The sequence below is a fragment of the Haliaeetus albicilla genome, chromosome 8 (genome assembly GCF_947461875.1).
Source record: "Haliaeetus albicilla chromosome 8, bHalAlb1.1, whole genome shotgun sequence".
In the NCBI taxonomy this organism is placed as follows: Eukaryota; Metazoa; Chordata; class Aves; order Accipitriformes; family Accipitridae; genus Haliaeetus; species Haliaeetus albicilla.
Window position 1 is genome coordinate 6,178,745 of NC_091490.1, and position 19,994 is coordinate 6,198,738.

The window sequence follows — 19,994 nt, forward strand, 5'->3', positions numbered from 1 at the left end:
ATAAGTAGAAAGGATGGCTCACATCCCGGTGATAAAAAGGCAGGATTGCTCCGAGTTTTGGGAGATAAGAGGGCTCTATAAAAATTGAATGTTTTGTACCATGTTCAGCTTGAGACGGCTTTATCTTGTAGTGATAGCGCAGCAGGGGGAGGTCGGGGCAGTGCCGTGCCAGGCCTTGCACGGAGATGTTTATGATGGGAGATAGGGCAGAGATTAGGAGTTTATGGCCACAGCCAGCTCCAGGAGCGGGGCTGGCCGGTGCCCACGGGAGAGGGGCAGACAGCTCCTTCTGCTTATAAACCGGGTGGGGAATTTGGGTGCCAAAGCACCTTTCTAGAGACTGGGTGTTGCAGAGAGGGAGAAAACACCCTGGCGTGCCTGCAAAAGACCCTGTGCTCATTTCTGGTACCCCACAGCCTCATCTTACCCATCGCCATCACTTGCTCGTGGTTAAGCTCTGCAAAAAAAAGGCGAGGGCACGGCTGCCGCCCCGGGGCCGCATTAAACCTGCTGTGCCCCGCAGTTCTGCGTGCCCAAGGGCTCCTGGGCCTCGTTCCCTTCCCAGCAGGCAGCAAGCCTTTCAGAAGCCTCAGTGCCATCGGAAAACCTCTGGCTACGTGACCCAGGAAAGCCTGGGAGGTGGCTGTAAACTGGCCTGTGGCTGAGGGCAGACGTCACCTGGGGTGTGACTGATGAGTAGCACCTCCACCATCACCCATGCTGCATTTCGGGAGAAGCAGGTTGGCAGCGAGCTCTTTGAAATGGCCCTAACCCCATCCTCTGCTGTTGTGGACTTCTCAGGTCATTAGTGCTGGGGGCAATTAGGGATGGGTATCGAAGCCTTGGACACTCTGGGTTTCAGCATCTGCCCGCGCCTACTCGCCACGTCCTCGTCAGCCTTGCTCAGATGCAGGGAAACAAGGTTTGGCTTTGTCTTTTCTTTGCTTTTTTGGCGCCGCTGAGGCAGTTGGGGGTTTACGGCTCTGCACCAGCCCGCGCCGCCCCTGCCGTGGTGGCAATCCCACCGGGCGGTCCCCAAAGCCACTCGCGGGGAGCGCTGGCTGACACCCTCCTTCCCGCGGCACACAGACCTGCCTCAAAGGACCCCCGTGTCCCCCTGAACCCCGGGCAGCAGCTCTCGGGGTGGGCGACCCTGAGCAGCCCCGTCCCCCTGCTCGCCCAGGGAAACGGCACTTGCCCGGGGTGTGCTGCGGGTGCGGGACCCCCACCCCACACTCGCCGGCCAGGCAGCCGCACAGCAAACCCCTGGAGCAGACACTCACCCAGAGTAGATACAGATTTTTTTTTTTTTTTCTTTTAATGCATTTTTATTGCCACTCCTTCTTTCCACAGCCCCGTGAGGTGGGATTTCAGCCCGTCGGGAGCAGGAGCTGTTTGCCTGTCTCGCCTGGGAAGACGAGCAGCACCGGGCAGCCACGGGGGAAGATGCTCCACCGGCCGCGTCTGCACCGGGGAGGGATACGGCACCATCCCCACATCACTGCCCCCTCTGTCCCTTTGCTGCCTTGAAGGGAACCGGTTTCCCCCATAAAGAAATAGTTTAAAAAAAAAAAAAATCAGTGTTAGGAAGACTTTGGATCATATAAAGATTCAAGTAGCATTAAGTGAACTAGAAAACCAAGTCCTGTACATCAGCTTATAAAATTTCTAAATAAAAAAAAAAAGGAAGAAGAAAAGACATGACGCATCAGTGCAAGGGGCAAGACAGTAGAGTGATGCCCAGCCCCTGGGACCTCGTTCGGGCCAAAGCCCCCAGGGGAGGCAGGGTCTGGGTGCCACCGTCCCGTGTCCCCTTCCACCACCAAGGTGCCACCTCGTCTGTCTGTCCATCTGTCAGCAGGGGTGCCGTGGCTCTAGAGATCCTGCAGCCGCACGATCAGGTCCTCCTTGTTCTTCAGCAGGAACTTCTCGCAGGCTTCGAAGGTGGCGCAGAAGTTGGAGGACAGTCCTGCCACGTTGGTGGTGACGTAGTTGAGGTACCCTGGCGTAGCCTGGTTGTAGTAAGCTACCTGCAAGGCACAGGAGATGGTTAGTAGGGGCACGTGGGGATGGAAGAGCTTCCCTGATGGAGCGTGGGCGGCACGGCCCCGCGACACGGCCGCAGCATCCCACCTTGCTCATCTCCTCCGACTCCGGCCAAATGCAGAAGCCGGAGCAGAGCGTCTCCCCCCGTGTGAAGCTGGCGCTGGCGGGGTGGGTGGGCAGCGTCACCGACCGAAAGGCCACCACGTAGGGGTCCCTGGGGAGGAGAGAGAGCCCGATGAGCCGGCGCAGCCCGGCTGGCAGGGAGCAGGGGGGTCGGGGACGGGGACGGATTACCCCTTGCTGCAGGGTTTCCGTCGGGACGCCAGGATGACAAAGTCCTGCGGCTTGTTCTCATGGCTGAGCGTCTGGCTCACCACGTGGTAGATCATGTCGTCATCATCTACTTGCTGGACGAGCTCGGCGCTCCTGCGAGGCGGGAGGGGACCGGTCAAAAAAACCCCGCTGTGGCCTCCAAGTCAGGGGGCTTACACATTTACAGCCCACCACCGTACCCAAAATATTTTGGGGGACCCAAAATATACGTTTTCTGCAGCAAAGTGCAGCCATCAGCCCAGGCAGAGCCAGGACAGGGCCACATGGTGAAAGGTCTCTAGGAGCGATAATGGCTCCAGGCCAACACGCTCGCTCCCAGGAAAGCCCAAAGGGGTGTTCAGTGATGAGCCTTAAATTCAGGGATGTGATTTCTGGAGAGGGCTGGGTGTCCCTGGGAAACCCCGCAGCACTCACGCGTAGTGGCTGTCCCACTCGTGCCGGCGCCGCAGGTCGGAGAGCAGGGAGAAGGCTCGGCCGGCGGCGATGCGGACCGACATCTCGATGCGAAAGGAGAGGAACTTGTCCTCCTCCAGCGTGTACATCCGCACCTTGGGGAGCACAGGGCGAGGGCTGGGACGCGTTCAACGCTGCCGAGCCCCCCGCCGGGTTGCCCACGCTTTGGGGGGGCGAGAAGCAGCGCCGGGGGGAAGGGGCAGGTTTTCGTACCTTTTCCTTTTCCCTGGCGAGCGCCCAGTTGGCTTTGGCTACGAGTGTCTTCAGCGCAGAGACGTTGTTGTAGCTCAGATAAACCTGGGGCAGGGGCGACACGTCAGGGGCGGGAAGGGGGGGGCAGGAGGCAGCGACTCCCGCGGGGCAGCACCCTACCTTGTTGCTTTGGTCCCAGGGCACGGAGAGCGGCACCTCGGTCTGTTTGCAGGAGACGACGTATTTTCTGCGGGAAAGGAACAATTTCCCTTACGGTGGGACACAAACCACCCACAGACTGTCCCTGTATCCCAGTGCTGAGCCCCCCCCCCTCCATCCCCGCATCCCACTTGCTTTTTCTGCTCACCGGTCCAGCCGAATTTTTTTCCTAGCACTGGCTTCTCTGTACCTCCTCACTCCATCCTGATAAATGAGAAAAGTGCATCAGGTTAATAGGAAAAGGAAAGGGGGGGGGGGGGGAATGCCAGATATCTTTCTGGGAGCGGGCAAAATGTTCAGCAGGGACAGGCTGGAAGGTGAAGCCTCTGTGCTCGCCGGCTGCTGCCCCAGCTACGCTGGCGGTGGTGGTTAGTGATTAATTGTGAGCTATTTCGGCATTGCCACCGTGCTGTGACCAAGCGACAGGCACTGGCACGTTAGGAAAAAACCCTCGCTGCGGCTGCAGACCTGCAAACAGCCGCTGAAACATAAATCGCACCCCCTAGCATGTGCAAATGTCCCCTCCCAGGAAATAAAAACCCAAAAAAGCAGCTTATTTCAAAGAAAGCAATAGCGCAGTGCTTCAAAGCAGGTGGAAAAGCAGTTTCAGGGAGCCCAGCTCTGGCCATGAGACGCTCTCCTGCAGGGTAGGAGAAGATTCCTAGTTCTAAGGCATAAAAAAAATCAGGTAGGTGGGCACAGATCAGCCAAGGGGAAGGCAATGCCATCGCTCACTCCTACTACAATGCACCCCGAGACATGCGAGCGTTTGCTTTGCCGCCGTGCTCTCGTAACAGGTTGTCTTAAATATTTGGATCTGAGCAAATGATGAATCAGGGTGCTTTGAAAGGTGAAAACAACGTAAAAGATTTGCATTCTTTCCCCTAAATTAGAGAAAAGATGAGCTCAAACTTGCCGGCAATATTCTGTTAAGCCTTGCATGGCTAATACATCTCCATCTCTGCACGGGCAAGTGGTTTATTTTATTATTAGTTATACCGAGCAATCAATTTAATTCACTTGCTATCGAGCAATTTGATTTCCATCATCGTAAAACTGCATTTGTTTTGCTGTGAATCCAAGAGCCATTCAGGGCTAAGTGGGATTCCCGGGGGTCCCGTGCCACCGCGGCGGGGAGAAGCCAGCCTTGCCCATCCTTACCCCCGGTTCGGGTGCCACCATGGGCAGGGTGCAGGGTCGGCCCTCCTGGTCCAGCACCACGAAGGTCATGAACGCGCTGTTGATGTGCCTTCGGCTGATGGACATCTCCTGGCCGTACGCCTCGGCGCAGACCCCCACCTCCATGCTGAGGGGGAGAGGGGAGAGAAGAAGGGGTGAGGGTGCGCAGAGCCGCCGGGAGGGTGGGATGGGGACCCCCGCCACCAGCACCCACCTGTTTTTGAAGGCGTTGTTGACGATGGCTTTGAGCACCAGGCGGTCCCCGACTTGCGATGGTCCCCGAAAGTGGAACATCTCGATGGCCCGCAGCGTGGGGTGGGCATGGCACAGTCGGCTGGGGGGGGGCAGGCGTTAGCGCCCCTGGACGTGGCCCCACGCCCCGGCAGCCCCATGCACCCTCCCCAACCCAGTGAGAGCCAAGGAGACCCCCAAAAATGTCACCCCTGGATTTCAACTGCCAAAACCAGCCATGAGAAGGGACAATAAGCAGACTGGGGTGAGTGTGAACCCTTCCCTGGGGTCCTCCAGCTCCACGCACCCGTGGGACTCCCTGTATGGCATCGCCCAAGCGGTGACATGCTGGGGACCATCCCTTTGGAGGGTCCCTACAACCCGGCTGTGGTCCGACCCCGCTGGACACTGGTCTGGCAGCGTGTCCCCTCCGGGCATGCCGTCCCCCCCCTCCCTTGAACCCCTGCTGGGTCACCTGGCTGCGATGGTGGCCACATTCTCCATCCAGGCCATGATCTGCCCACCGAAGGTGTTGCCCTGATGGTTGGCGTGCGGGGGCAGCACCAGCTCCACGCTCTCCACCCGCGTCTTCTCCGCCGGCACCGCCGCGCTGCCGTCCCGCGTCTCCAGCTCTGCCGCGGGGGGAGAACAAGGTTACCACTCTTCCCCTCCCCAGCATCCCACCGAGGAAGGAGGATGTCACCGGTGGGCGTCAGGGCTATTTTGGGACTGGAAGCGCGGGCTGCGGGACGCGGTACCGGTTTCACGGGGGCTGCGGGTGAGGAGGTCCTTGAGGGTTTCCTTGTGGACCAGCCGCATGCGGCGGCGCTCGGCGGCGATGCTGTGCTCTATCTTCTCCTCCTCCGTCTGCGGGGTCAGCGGCTTCAGTTTCACCTGCAAAGGGGACACGGACGGGGTGCAATCCCGCTGTGGGAGAAGGCAGGGCTCCTTTGGGTGCCGGCACGCGCTCCGGTAGAACCGTACGTCCCACCGTATATGTGTCGGAGCCAGCCGCGCTCCTTCTAGATTATATTATAGCCGCTTACGGAGGGGCCAGAGGGAAAATGGCTCCTACGACTGGATTACTCCGGGCACAGAGGAGGGGATGGCAGCAGCAGGTGGGTGCCCTCCATGCCCAGAGCCCAGCACCCCACCGTGCCACCCCCACACGCATAGCATAAGGCGTCACCAACCCGATAGTGTGCAGATAGCCACGAAGCGCCAGCACGTGCCGTGATGGCAAGCCGGACCCAGCCCAGCTTGTCTCTCCCCAAAGAGGCCATTTCCTCACTGCCTCCATGCAGGGGCCGACCGAGACCCCCACGGCCACCGGCCGCCGCTCACCTTGCTGCCGGGGGGGCCCTGTGCCACGAAAGTGGCGTACGCCTTGCAGATGCTGCAGTGCTTCCCGCTGCACAGGTCCTCGTAGCTCACCTGGATGCCCACCTGGGAGAGGGCACGGCACCCCTGAGAGCCGGCTCTGCTCCCCGGGGACCCGCATCCCACCGCCGGCCAGACCCAGCGGGAAGGGATTGACACGAGGGATGAAAGCTGGGAACCGCGGGAGGATTTGGGTATTTCGCGGCGGGGACGGGGTGCAGATGGCTGGACGGGCGAGGGGGGATAGGGGCAGGGGTGGGGGTGAAGGCGGGGGGAGGCACACCAACCTCCATGCTGGAGTTAAAGGCTCGGTTCACTTTGGCTTTGATGTTGACAACTTGCCCGACGCTGAAAAACAGAAAGAGAAGAAAGCGCGCGGGGGTTATCGTGGTTATCCGGCACACGCGCCGGTGCTGAGCATCTCCACGCCGAGCCGCTGCGGTGTTCTGGCTCGCTGCCCGCTGTGGTAGCAGCTGCCTGGGACCGTGGGGACATGCTGGGATGGCCGGCAGGACATGGGGACAGCCACCCCCAGCCGTGGGAACCCGTGGGCGTCCAGCCCGGCGGTGAGATGTCACCCCCGAGCAGCTGTGCACAAACAGGTCTCCAGGTCTGGGGTGCTGCAGGGACACCTGAGGGGTGCAGAGGTGCCCGAGGCTTGCTTGGCACCCCCCGCCATGCGGGCATGCAAGCTCCTGCCAGAGCAAACGGCTCCTCCAGCCTCGCGTGCGCTGTCCTGCACAACAGGGGCACCCGTGGGGCCTCCCCACAGGCCCTCAGCCGGTGGCAGCAGAAGCACCTCGACTGCTCCCATCCCTCCTCTTCTCCAGGGCCTCCCAGTGATGGACACCTTGGGACACTGGGAGACAGCAGGAGGCAGGATCCGGCCAGGGGCGTTTTGCACCATATCTCACATGAAACATCTGCTGGCAGCAAACTGCTGTTCACAGAGTCCAGGTGCTTGCCTCTGGGCCTTCAGTAGGCTTCAGAGTAAACACACAGACAGCTTCAGCTCTGCAGCCTAACCTACTTCAGACTGGTACTGACCAAATGCAGCTTATTGGTGACACCAACAGAATCTTTACCGAATGCATTATTAATTCAGGAGTATTCCTCATCCCCTAAAAGAGACCAGTGCTAGAAAAACGCAGTGTAAGAACACACCCTACAACTGCCACCGCAGTTGTACCACAGAGGGCTCAAAACCAGAATTGAGGAAGAGTCAGCTTGTGCTTCGGCACCGTAACTTCCTCCTTGCCCCCTGCCACAACTTCTGGCTTCAAACGACCGTAATCCTCTCAGCTACTCGACAGGCTTTGCACGTTGGCTCTGGCTGGAGCAGGGGCGGCACGAGGCTGGGACGGTGCCTCGGGCACGGACCCCGGGCCCAGTGGCAACCCTGTGCCCGCCACGGCACGCTGAAACGTTAGCAGGGTTACGTGAGCAGCCTCCGTGCACCTCCCAGGCCATGCCACGCCACGTCAGTGGGGTTAATGCTCCCAACTCACGGCAGCGCTGCGTTAGGCCGGCTGCTCTAGGGCTTGCAAACGTCCGTACCAGACACCGTTCCTCCCGTCCCGCTGCCCAGGAGGGTTTATATACGGCTGGCTGGTGCGAAAAGAAAAAGCAAGATAGAGGAGAGGGTTAGAGGCGATGGAAGTGGTCGCATGGATGCTCTGGCTGGGTTTGTGGCGAGGGGCATGCAAAGGCAGGGGTCCGGGCAGGTGCGTTGGCAGCCCCGGCTGTCTATAGTACGGCCCAAAAATACTTTGTCTTCTTTTTCCTTATCAAACGGTACAAGCCGGTGCCATAAAACCCACACGAACCCTGGCTCAAGGGTACGTGCAATCCTCCCGGGAGGCTGCATTTCCACGGGGCAGGGCTGAGGGATGGCGACCATCTGATGGCCAGCTGGTGAGTTTTGAAGTCAGTGATGTTCTGGGGGGCTCCCCTGAGCCCCCAAGCACCTACAGCTCCTCCCTGCCTCTCCCTCGCGGTGGGAGGGCGGCAGAAAGCACAAACACCCGGAGAAAGAGGAGAGCAGACGGCCAACGCCGCCCAAAGCTCTTCTGCCTTCAAACAAACAGCTCTGTGGGAAATCCCTGCCAGGCCCCTTGCTCGGAGCATTAAGCTGGACCACAGCAAGTGGGATCTGAGCCAGGAGCGGCACAAATTCCCTGACCCCTTGGAGCGGTGCCTGGCTCACCCCCACGGAGGGGCGAGTGCCTTGCAGGGCTTGATTTAACTCTTGGGAGCAGGGCTTGGGTTCGTCCTCCCATTCCCGAAACCCACGGGGGAAAAGCTTCCCGGGCAAAGCTCCCCCAGGAGCTGGAGCTGCGCGGTGCTGGGCACGGCACCCGCTGAGCCTGCTTGGAGCAAGGGCATCGACCCCCACGGTGCCAGCCCTGCCTCTGCCAGGGGCTTGCTGACCCACCAGCACCGCAACATCTGACATGAGAATGAGAAAGTGGGAGTTTAACGTTTCCTAGGGATGACGGTGAAACCCAAGGGCGAGTCGGAATTCCTGGCACCAAACACATCAGCCAAAGGCCTGGGACCCCGATGCCAGCCCTGCGTGCCCGCACTGGTCTCTGTCCTCAGTGGGCAGACCTGCATGGTGGGGAGCTGCATGGATCCTATACGGCACAGCTTGCTTGGCTGGGCCAGCCTTCAGCCAGCCAGGGGTCGGGGGTGCCAAAAACCCCTCTGCCAGCACGCAGGCACCTCTGCCATCGGACCCTGCGAGCATCTTCGTAAGCGTGCCAAAACCCTGCACCAAAACACCCACCGAGTCCCCTGAGATGGTACCCAGGAGGTGAGCGGACAGGTATCCCCCCGCACGGGGGGTTATGGGGGCTCTGCGTGGCAGCATCTGGGTTTACCGGGGGCGGTAAGGGAGGAGACCACCTTGGGTACGTAAGACCTACGCCTGGTGGGAATGCTTATGTTGTTCCCTGCGACGTGGCAGTCTGGGGGCTGTGCCCATCGGGGTGGGCACCTCTGCTGGGGCAGTGCCCAAAGGGATGCCGGGACAAGCTTTGGAGGGGGTTTTTTGGCCAGGCAAAGCCCAGCCTGGTGCATCTCCCAAAGCGATGTGCAGGGAGGTCCCGCTCCCCCCAGCACCTGGTGGGTGGGTGAGCTCCGCCGCATGCCAGCCACCCACGCGGCTGCTACAGAGGCACGATTTGCAAGATTTAAGTTTTCCAGAGCACTAAGTCAGAGCTGTTTCTTGAACAAAGCCAGGGAGGAGCTGGGGTTGGGGGAAATACCGGGAAGCCAACCCAGCAGGAGCTCCCCAGGCGACCAGAGAGCAGATAAATCAGAGCAGACAGTCAGTCCGCAGCTCTACAGCGGAGCTGGAGCCTCAATCCCTGGCTGCCCTGCGAGCCTGGCACTGCCACAGCATCTCCTCCCCTCCGAAACATGCTGTTCCCTGTCCTGGCTCCAGCCCCACTGTCCACGTTGCACCCGGCAGACGGGGAAAAACCCATCTGCCTCCCCCGCGCATGCCCCGCTAGAAAGCGGAGTATTTACCTAATGGTATGCTCAAAATAGATATCATCCATGGAAGCCGTGACGCATGGGCAGCCAGCGTGTCTCTCGGCTGGAAAGGAAAAACAAACTGCATCAGCAACCTGCAGCAACACGACGAGCGTGCGAAGAGCATGGATGCTCCTCTGCCCCACGGCCGCTGCCTCGGGGCTGGTGACACCGCTGAAAGCTTGGCTAGTGTCCCTTTGCCTGCCTGTGCCCATCTGCCGCGTTTGCAGGGGACGAGAGTGGGGTTTGGGGTTTCTCCACCCCATAGCAGAGTGGGTTTGCAGATGTTTTAAGGGTTTGGAGGGCGTGTTGGAACTGGAGGCGTGTGGCTCTGCTGTTTGCCTTCCCTTGATGCTTTCAGCCGCTGCGGGGATGCACCGACAGCTGATACCATCTCCCCGTACACAGCAAATATTTTAAAGCTGCCCCGCCGGTCTGGCTTTCCCTTGGGACTCCGGGAACCTCAAACTGCAAAATTGCCCTGGGAACCTCATCAAACTGCAATATTGCACCCGTTTTCCTTTCCCCGTGCTCAGCGACCCACGGTACGCTTGGCAGGGTGAGCTTCTCACTGAGCGGAGGAGCTCAGCCCCAGCCGGCAGAGCTCTCTGACCGCTGCCGGGATGCCGGGGACATCACCAGCCGGGTCTCGCCGTGCCCTGCGCACCAGGCAAGGAAAAGGACAGCATTTTGGAAGAAGCAGACGTCGATTTTGATCTGTCCCCAAGCAAGCGTGCATGCTGCAGTGCACGTCTCCTCCCCCTCTCATCCTGCTCCCGTTCACTAATTACTCAGCAAAATGGCATGACGCGGGTCCCCAGCTGGCGTCAGCTCCAAGGGACGACACTGGACCGCCGGGCACGCCGCCGATGAGCTAACTCCTGGCGACACTGCCAGGTCCCTTCCCTCCCGGCCCGGCAGGACGATGGCTCCGGTGGGAGACGACGGCTTACCGGAGAGGCAGGCGGCCGTGTCGATCCACTTGAGCAGCTGGCCGGTGCTGAGCTCGCCGCGGTGGTTGGTGTGGCAGGGCAGCACCAGTTGGCTCATCTGCACCTCGGTGGGGTTGCCGGTGGGCGAGGGGCTCGCCATGGCTCCCGGAGCTTCTTCCCGCTCCCCTGGCTCCCGGGCACGCGGCGGAGAGGTCGAACCCTGTGGGGGACGAGAGCTCCATTTACCCAAACGGGAGAAAAATCCCTTGAGAAAATGATGACCCACGCAGCCCCTTTCCCCACACAGAGCCAGCAGGACCCCCCAGCCCCGCACGGCCCCGGGCACCACCAAAACCCACCCAACCCATCACCAAAGCCGTGATGCCCTCAGCCGAAAGGAAAAAAAAAATCCCTCCGAAAAGAGCTCCATTGGTGATCGCTGCGGGTTGCCAGGCCATTTGTCACCCAACCCAGCTGCTTCCTCCCAAAAAACGTGCAAAACCCCCTCCCAAAGTTAACCAATTCTCTGGGAAGGAAGCTTGCTCCCCCGACAGCTTCATTTTTAGGGTGCCGCAGCAAAGGGAGGTTTTGCGCTCCCAGGTCTTGTGCCCGGGGCTGGGCACGCAGCGATGCTCCACACCTTCCACCAACACCCCCCTCCACCAAAGGAAACAGCGAAAGCAGTTTTTCCCGTCTGGTACAAGCAGAGGGAGGGGAAAGCATCCTCGGTTTGGGGTTGTTTGCGCAGTCAAATATGTTCCTTGTTGGCTTTGCAGTTTGCCGGGCACGGAGCCCCTCCTGCCTCTCGCCCCGGCGGGAGGCGGGTTGGGAGAGAGAGGCTGGTATTGCGACTGTGCCGGCAAGAAAAAATAGCTGATTAGACGTCAAGTGAGCCGTGTTACACAAGGGGTGAACTCGCTTAGCCTGGTGAGTAATTGAGGAGACACGAGGAGCCGTCTGGACTTTGTTACGGCCCTTCCTTCCGCTTTCTGCTCCCACTGTGGCTCCCGTTTACAGCACTTGTTGCCAGAGCCCCGTTGCAGCAGCTCCTTTGCCCTTTGCTTTGCCCGGCTTCTTTTAAGGATGGCTTTATGCCGAAAATGAAGCTTTCCCGACTACCCTGAGCTCACCGCCTCTCAGAATAGCATTTTTCTCTAGCGGGTCTAACCTCTGTTTCCATAGCTACTGGTACACGACATCCCAGGAACAGCACAAACCTCGGCTTAGCGGGGACGGCGGTGAACGCAGCAAGCCAAGCCTACGGCAAAGGGCCCCCCCATCCCGCAGTGAGACGGACCCCCGGCTGCTGGAGCCCCTCCAGCGGGCTCCAAACCCCTTTGCGAACCTCCCGGGCTGTTTCCCAACGTGCCGAGGTGCCTACACGAGTACCACGGAGCTATTTCGGGAAGCCGGCAGGCTCTGGGGTACGAGCCAGCAACGCAAAGACCTCCAAAGCTGCCTGCTGCAAAGCGAGCAGCCAGCCTGGCCGGAGCTCTCGCGGCTCATTTTCCCGGCGCTTGCCATTTCTAAATTTTAGGGAAAAAGCCGGCACCTTGTGGGAACAGCCCTGACCCTGCGGTAGCCAGCAAAAGGCCGGGGATGCTGACGGGGAACGCGTGGGGAGCGGGTGCAACCGGAGCCGGTGCAGGGCTGAGAGCGGCTCCCGGCACAGGTTGGCATCTGCCCGGCACAGCCGTGGTTAGTAGCTGCCAGCACCACAGGGACCCCGGGGTTAGTTGCACGGCATGGGGGGGGTACCTGGAAGCCATTGCAACAGAAGTTCAAGATCTCTTCAGGGACTACAATATTCTCCTTGACCATTTTTAAGAGACACCTGGAAAGGAGAAGAGTGGCTTTGGTTACGGCGGGACCAGCAGAGCCGGGGGCGCGGGGCACCCGTGGCTGTCCCCCGGCGGGGACGAGGCGGCGTGCGTGGCGGGTGCCGCAGAGCCGCCGTCTGCCTGCGTGGCGGGTTGTCGCACTTTGTCCCCGCGCCGACGTCCCTCCCTATGCCACCGGCCCCTCGCCGGCACCTATCAGGGGGGCCGCCGGAGCCAAAACGGAGAAGGGCAGACCCAGGGCTCGCGCCTGCCATTCCTTGGGGGTCAGGGCCGGCGCTCACCGGCTGTGATGGAAAGAGTTCCAGCTATTCTGGGGTGCTGGATTGAGCCCAGGGCACGGTGCCGCGGCCGATCCCTCGGCCGGTGACGCTGTGTCAATACTTTCCATGTTCCTACACGTGACAGAGGGCTGCGTCTTGAAGCTTCCCTGGCCGGCGCGGTGACACCGCCGCGGTCACAAGACAGCCAAGAGCATATTTTTGGCAGCGGGCAGGACTCGCACGGCGTGCGGGTGGTACCGGGGGCAGCAAATGGGAAGCGCCTATCGCCGGCAACGCCGCCGCACCCCGCACCGGCCCCTCTGCCTGTGAAGCTCTGGCATCCCCCAAGGGCACTGGGTGCCCTTGGGTGCCCGCCGGGCTCGCCGGCCACGTGCACTGCGACCGGGTCCCGGCTGGACACGGTGGTGGCATCACAAGGAAAGTCAGCGTGGGAGATGCCGCAAAAAGAAGTGGAAGAGGCTTTCTATTTACAGTTTGCTTTTAAACACAACACCGACGGGCCCTCGGTGTTGTCCTCAGCTGTCCCAGCAAACATCCCGCTCCCACGCCAGTCCAACCGGGCTGCCGGAGGCGGCAGCTCCTTCCCCGAGGCAGAGGACCGGCCGATTTTGGTACGGGGACAAAAAAGTGAAAGCGGCAGATTCGCCTCCAGCGCTGTCAGCCCTTCACAAGAGCCAGCGTTGGGGGATTGCACGGCACGTACCTCGGAAACCCAAACCTGCTCCTGGCTCTGCAATCGTGTCACTTTATCCCCCGGGTTGGGTTAGCAGGAGGGGGTAAAAAAAGAGCCGTTTGCTTTGTATTTATCTGCCCCCCCCAGCTAATTCCAAGACGGCCCCAGCCCACGCTCCCACCCTGGAGCACAAGGGTCTGCCCAGGGAAGGGGAGCACCCTGGCCACACTTTGCAAACACGCTCCAGAGACTCAGAACCATTCAGCCGGTGGGTATTTATAGAGTATTCGGTTATCAAAACTAAGCGAGCAAGTGTCTGTCCTCATTAAAATCTTCAGCCTCACTCAACTGTCACATTTTTAAAGCTGTTGACTGATGCAGCCCTCAGGTCACCATGGCAACGGGATGCAGTACCCAGGCGATGATGCTCTTACTCTGTCACCCCTCGAGTGACCCACTTCTACCCAAAAAAAAAAAAAGTTTGCATTAGAAAAAAAACCTTTCCAGCAGAGTATTTTTCTTGCCTCCTGCCACGCTCGCTTCCTGCGCTGCCGAAGGCATAAGGAGCTTGCAGAGCAAATTGGGGGGATGGCGCGGAGGGGGAGACACCCCAATGGCTCCATGAATACTGGGGGAGAGGGACCGCATGGCACCCCACGGCACCCCACTGCTCTCCTATACCCTGGCAGGGAGGGTGTCCCACAGCACCAAAGCACCCACAAGCTCCGGGGATGGTCTCTGCTGCTGAATTGGGTGCTGGCCTCTTGGAAAAGCGCTGGGGGACCACCAGCCTGGGGGAGCCTCCATCACAAAACCCTCTTGGGTCCCGCAGCCCTCAGGATGCTGCCAGGCAGGGATGCAGGAGAGCGGTTGTTCCCCCAAATCCTCGAGCCCGCTGGAAGCGGGGTGTTTGCTTTAGCCACCCCCAAGCAGTGGATGGGAGGGAGGGATGAGGGTGAAGCCGGGGTAGGGGTCCGGGTGCTGGGCTGTGGGGGGTTCTGGGCAGACTGGGGCAGCCCCACACCTCGAGCAGCCCCTGCCTGCCTTCCAGAGCAATCCCACCACCCCACCGCCACCTCCCAAACGCCTAAGTGCCATTTTCCCTCTCCTGGCTCTGGTCTCCTTACTCCTCCCTGGGAATATTTAAAGAAAAAAGGCAGGGAGATGGGGAGGAAGAAAGTGGCGACAATGAAGTTCTCATGGGGGATTATTGGTGTATAATTGAGCAATATCCATGGTAACAAGCAAATCTGCACGCGTTAAAAAATTAACCTGACCTACTTTGGGAAATTCTGCCATCTCGACAGGGCAGCGAGGGCTCTCCTTCCCCTGAGACCCGGCCCGCCAGTCCCACTGCCGGCAGCGGCAAAGCCCCGGTGCTCCCAGGGATGGGACGGGCAGGTTTCGTGCAGGGGGAGATGTCCCCTCCAGCGGGACCCTCACCGGCAAGCGGTGGCAGAGATGCCCAGCCTGGCTCAGGTCCATCACCCCATGCCCGCCGGGATGGAGCGGGGTCCCCAGGACAAGACCCACAGGGCTTGCTTGGGTGCAGGGTGCCGGCTCCTTTGTGGAGGGCAGTCAGCACAGAAGAAAGGCCAGGGCACCCTGTGAGTTGTATTTTTGGGACCAGACGTCATGCTTTCCCTAGGGTTTCATGGAGCAAAGCGAGGCGTGGGGCCAGGAAAGTGCAAACCGAGGCCCTAAGGCAGCGGGGGGGGGGGACGCAAGGACGACTCCCCATACAAGGGGCCGACAGTTTTACATCCAGCACCCATGGGAAACCTTCGGTCAGGGTGAGCGCACCAGGGATGACTCCGGCCCTTTCACGTCCCTCTACACCGCTCGGTCCAACGCTGGGTGAAGCATCCCCAGCCCTGGCCGTGCCTGCAGCCCCAAGCCCCATCCATGTCCCTGCCCAGCTGCTCTCTGCGGCTTTCAGGAGGCTCCCGAGAAGGCTGGTGCCAATTTGCCGGCACGGGGGTAAAGTGCCCCCAGGGACCATCCCGGGGGACAAAGGTCCCCTGACACTGCTGCCTCCAGCCCAGGGGGAGAGCGAAGCTGTGCATCACCCCGTTACAGCTGCAAACACCACCAGAGCCAAAATTAAGCGGTGTGGGGTCACCCAACAGCATCGCCCAGCCCAGGAACCTTTGCCCTGCCGCCCACGGCTTTGCCGGGGAGGAGACTGCCGTAGCATCAAGACCACCACGGTTGAGACAACCACAGTTGTGCCCACCAAGCTGGAGACCACCATAGCAGAGATCGCCGCAGTCAAGACCACCGTGGTTGAGACCACCACGGTGGAGAACACCACAGCGGAGACCATGACGGTGCAGCGGTCTCCACCCTCATGGTCTTGACCGTGGTGGTCACCATGGTTGAGACCACCGGGGTGGAGACCACCGCAGTTGAGACCATTTGGGCAGAGACCACCACGGTGCCATGCCACCCACGCCATCCGGCCACCCATGCCGCCCCAGCCAGCCCCGGCGCACCCCTCTGCCCTTCCCACGACGCTGGCATTCCCGGCAGCCCTGTGCCCGTGCTTCCCAAATATCTGCCCCTCCACTTTTAAGCGAAAAAACTCTGATTCAAGCCAAACGCCCCCGGCACCCCTCCCGGCACACCCAGAAAGACCTGGGCAGGGGTTGATGTTGCCGGCTGTCACCCGCTGTCCCCGCTGCAGCCGGCGGGCGCCACGTCGCCTTGGGCTGCGAGGGCAAGAGGGCATCACCCCCGCGAGCCGGGGCGGGGGGGCACAAGTGGCTTTCACCCCACATTCCCCCCACCCCGGGGCAGAGCCGCCCGGCGCCGACGCAAGCCACGACAAGCCACCGCTGCGGCGCCGGGCGTGGAAGTCTCCGGAGCGACGCCGGCCGTTGGCTCCCGTTCACCCAGTCCTGGGGTCCGTTCCCATTCCCCCTCCTTGTCCCCATTAGCCCCCAGCCCCTCGGTGAGCCTCACCTCAGCCAGAAGAAGCTGAGCATTTGCAGGCGGCGACGAGGCGAGGGCTGGCTCGGAGGAGAAGCGTCCGGACACCTGCGCGCGCGGCCGGCGTCGAGGCCGGGTGCTGGCGCAGGGCCCTGGGATGGGGCCAGCGCACACCCCCTCCCGCTTCCTTAAATATAGTCACGCATAACTTTTCTTAAGGTAGCGCTTGAGCCGATCTGCTCTCGCCTGGAAAATGGCCGGCGCTCCGGAGGTTGGCTCCGGGCGCTCCCGTCGCAGGAACAAACGCACGCGCCGGGACGGCGGTAGAGCCGGGGAAAGCGCCGGCACGCTGCCAACGGCTCTGCGGAGCAGCGCGCTGCCCGTTTCCTTCCTTTTTCCCCCAGCGAGCAGCCCCTGAGATGGGGTCCTGGGTTCCCTCCCCAGCCCCACACATCACCCCTTCTTCTACCCCCCATCGCCCCAGCGAGGGGCACGGGGGGTGCCCGGCTGCTCCCGCCCAGCCCGCTCCGTACCGACGGCGCCGGGCTCTTCTCCCACCTGCCTGAAAATATTTGTTATTTTTCCCCAGAACCACAGGCACCGACGCGGGGCTCGCCTGCCAGGAAAGCCTCCGCAAACTTCTCCGGAGCCACTCCGATCCGCGCAGCCGCTGCCTGGCCCTGCTGCCTTTGAAGTACTTCTAACGGGGCTTAAAACAAAAAACTTTTTTTTTTTTTTTTTATAACAAGGAAATAAAATGCAAATTGCCGTGTCACCACATTAATGATACAGCCTATCGGGTTTGGGGGAGACGTTGTTCTGTTTGTATTTAATTTACGTGCTTTTATAAGTGAATCTTGGTAATTGACGTACAAGAGTTTGATCAAAGCTCCTCGCAGGCACAGGCAGCGCAAGCTTTGCCGTTGGAAAGCCAGCAGTGAAATAATTAAACAAATTCAACAGGAAATAAGGCCTCACTTTTTTTGGTAAATAAGAATAATGAAGCACTGGAACAGAGTAAACGCTTGTGGCGGGCACCGAGCACCAGTATCTGATGGGGTGGGTGCTGCCCCTGCAGCGTTGGGGCCTCAGCGACCCAAATTTTAGGCTGGACATGGGGAAATGCTTCTCAAAACCCTAGAACCGGGTACCTCTGCGAAGGCTGGGCCAGGTAGGGATGGAGCTGGTGGCCCAGCCCGGGGTGACGCTTGCCCACCGAAGTTTAGGAGCCTTTGGGGGATGGAGGAGGCAGCGCCGCAGCGGGTGATTGATCCGAGCGTGGTGATGGAGATTCCCTCCAGAAGATTGTTGCCCCGCTTTGACCGAGGACTTTAACCCCTCGGAGCATTCGCTGCTTAGCTGCTAGTATAAAATCTGCAGTTCTTCATCGGCTTTCCGAGAGCGGGGATGGGGCATCTGCTCTCCTCCCCCCCCCCCCACCTCTTCCATGCCTTACGAGTAACTCTGCACACCCAGATGCGATTAACTCCGATCCTTTCAGAAAAGAACATTTGCTTTAAAAGATTTTCTTTTGGGGGGGGCAGCAAATAAGATGCTTTTTCACCAAGACGGTTTTCTACCTGCTTGCAGCAGCCCAGGTGCCCTGTAAGGCTCCTGCAACAAGCATCCTCCAGCAGATCTCCCCACCTTTAGCCTGGAGGCTGATCAGGGATCTCCCCCTCCCTCCTTAGGACCGTTTGTTTCTCCAACCAGATTATGACCAAGAGGTTTGCTCCACGCAGGGAAAATGATTCTTCCCCCTCCTCTGAGTCAGAGGGAGCAGCACAATTAGAAACACTTCAGATGCTTGACCCACGCTCAAGCCTCCGAACAAAAGTTGCAAGGAGAGGGTTGATGTTTTCCAGGCCCAATTAGCACAATGCTGTAATTGCGGCTTATGGTGGCCGTATCCCACCGGCTCTCACGCTGCCTGCATCCCTTCACCCCAGCGCGCCGGCACACCGGGCAAGCGCGTTCCCAGCCCTGGTCGCCCAGCGAGCGCACGCAGGCGCCAGCGTCTTCCTTCTGATCCATCGCCATATGCCTGTCTTTTACAGTTCTTTGGTGCGTGATGCTCAGAGAGTGGATAATTAGCTAAATGAATTAATTGACATTCATACTTGTAATTAGCAACCGGTTACAAGCAGCTATTCTCCTTGGGACAACTACAATTTCTCGGGGACTGGTGTTAAAATACTGGAAAATCGTTAAGAGTAAATAACGAGGGCCGTGCGTAGCGCACGCTCATGGCGCCCGGTTTCTTCCCTCGGCCATAAAAGCCGCCGCACTGTAAACAAGCCCGTGCAAAAGCAAAGCAGGCTGCGAAACGTGTTGGAAACGCCGCTGCTGCTCGGGAGGAGGAGAAGTTTCCAGCTTCGGAAGAAATCGTGGCCAGATGGGCGGCCTCCAGCCGGCAGCTCCCACCGGCTCCCGGCTAACCCTTTCCACCCCCGGTTACTGGAGAGTTTGCGAAGAGGCCCCAGCAGCGGAGGCTGCTCATGCAAAGCAATGGGAATTGGATGTCATGAGTGTTAATTAAACCATTAATTACTGCTGAGCAAAAAAAAAAAAAAAGTGACCTATTGGTTTCATCACTTCTTGGAGTAGTTGGAAGGATAAATTGCTCAGGGGCTCGGCAGTGGGAGAAAGGGGCTGCGGCGTGAGTCAGATCTTTGCTGAAATGTAGATTTTCTCAGTTATTAAGGGGATGCTGGCGAGCGCCGAGGCGGTACCTGTGCAGCCCTGGCTGACCCCAGCAGCCCCGCGAAGCCAGAATTGAGACCCGTACCAGGGATGGGGCTGGTGGAGACCGAGCCGAGCAGCCAGGAGCGACACCCCCAGTCCTTGACTCGCTGCTGGGGGGGGGGAACCACGATGCCAGGAGCTTGGAAGTGCTTTTGGGGTGCCCCAGGCTGCTCCGTGTGCCCCTAGCAGGGACCCTGCTCCCCGCCGTGGGATGCACCCATCACCCGAGGGTTTGTGCAGGCGATCCCATGTCCTGAGTGGGTAGCAGGGGCGGGAGGCTGGTGTTCGAGGCATCCCTGACTCCGGGGGGGGGCAAGCATGGATCCCCCTTGGCAGGACGATGGTGCGGTACCCAAGGCTGGGCTGCAGGTCTCTTCTCCCTGGGAAATTCCCCCCCCAAAACGTGGGTACCGATGGGAAGAAGGGAGGGCAGCACGGCAGGCACCGCTATGCAAACGGCTCATTACGGAAAAGGGGGAAAAAAAATGATACTAAAGTACCAGTTTCATAAATCAACCCCTCATGTCATCTTGCTGCATCAGGAACCGCTGCAACATCGGGGAGGAGAGCCACGCCGCGGCCGCACTGCCCGCCCGGGGGTCCCACAACCCCCCAAAAAGGGGACGACAGCCACCCCCGCCGCTCGGGGACCAGCACTTGGGGTGCTGTGCCCTGAACCACCCTCCCGCCCCGACGGCCTCTGCTACCCCACGGCGGCTGCAGCAGCACCCGCTTGGCGATGGGACGGGGTGATGATGGGACGGGGTGATGGGACGGGGTGATGGCACCCCACGAACTGGGGTCTCCCTCGAAGGGGGGGCTCTGCCCCGGCTCCTGGCACGGGATCGGGGCCACATCGCTCTGCCAGGAGTCCTGTTCTTGGCTCTTCCGAGCTGTCAAAGCTCTAGATTTCCCTGGCAGCACTTAGAGCTTAAAGGCAGGGGAAAGAGGGGAAAAAAAAGAAAAGCGGAGCTCAGAAGTAAGGCAGTTGAAAAGGCTGGGCCAAGGAGCTGTCACA

General features: G+C 60.1%; 1 protein-coding gene across 5 annotated transcripts; it reads right to left on the reverse strand.

Annotated features, from left to right (window-relative positions):
- Nucleotides 1–1,599: 1,599 nt before the first annotated feature.
- On the reverse strand, nt 1,600–16,375 carry ACOT11 (acyl-CoA thioesterase 11). Of its 5 annotated transcripts, none has more exons than XM_069788663.1 (18): nt 16,265–16,332; nt 12,264–12,339; nt 10,527–10,725; nt 9,568–9,637; nt 7,591–7,641; nt 6,321–6,381; nt 5,998–6,099; nt 5,412–5,547; nt 5,129–5,285; nt 4,637–4,756; nt 4,405–4,549; nt 3,392–3,447; nt 3,205–3,271; nt 3,046–3,129; nt 2,794–2,927; nt 2,341–2,472; nt 2,134–2,260; nt 1,600–2,030 (listed from the first exon to the last, which is right to left on the reverse strand). In XM_069788663.1, the coding sequence occupies exons 1-18, from the start codon at nt 16,285–16,287 to the stop codon at nt 1,875–1,877; spliced, it is 1,896 nt and encodes a 631-aa protein (XP_069644764.1). In that variant the 5' UTR covers nt 16,288–16,332; the 3' UTR covers nt 1,600–1,874. The 5 variants fall into 5 exon arrangements, with proteins under 5 accessions (XP_069644764.1, XP_069644760.1, XP_069644762.1 ...); XM_069788659.1 differs by lacking the exon at nt 16,265–16,332 and adding an exon at nt 12,488–12,620; XM_069788661.1 differs by lacking the exon at nt 7,591–7,641 and having other exon boundaries at nt 16,265–16,375.
- Between the last annotated feature and the right edge of the window lie 3,619 nt (nt 16,376–19,994).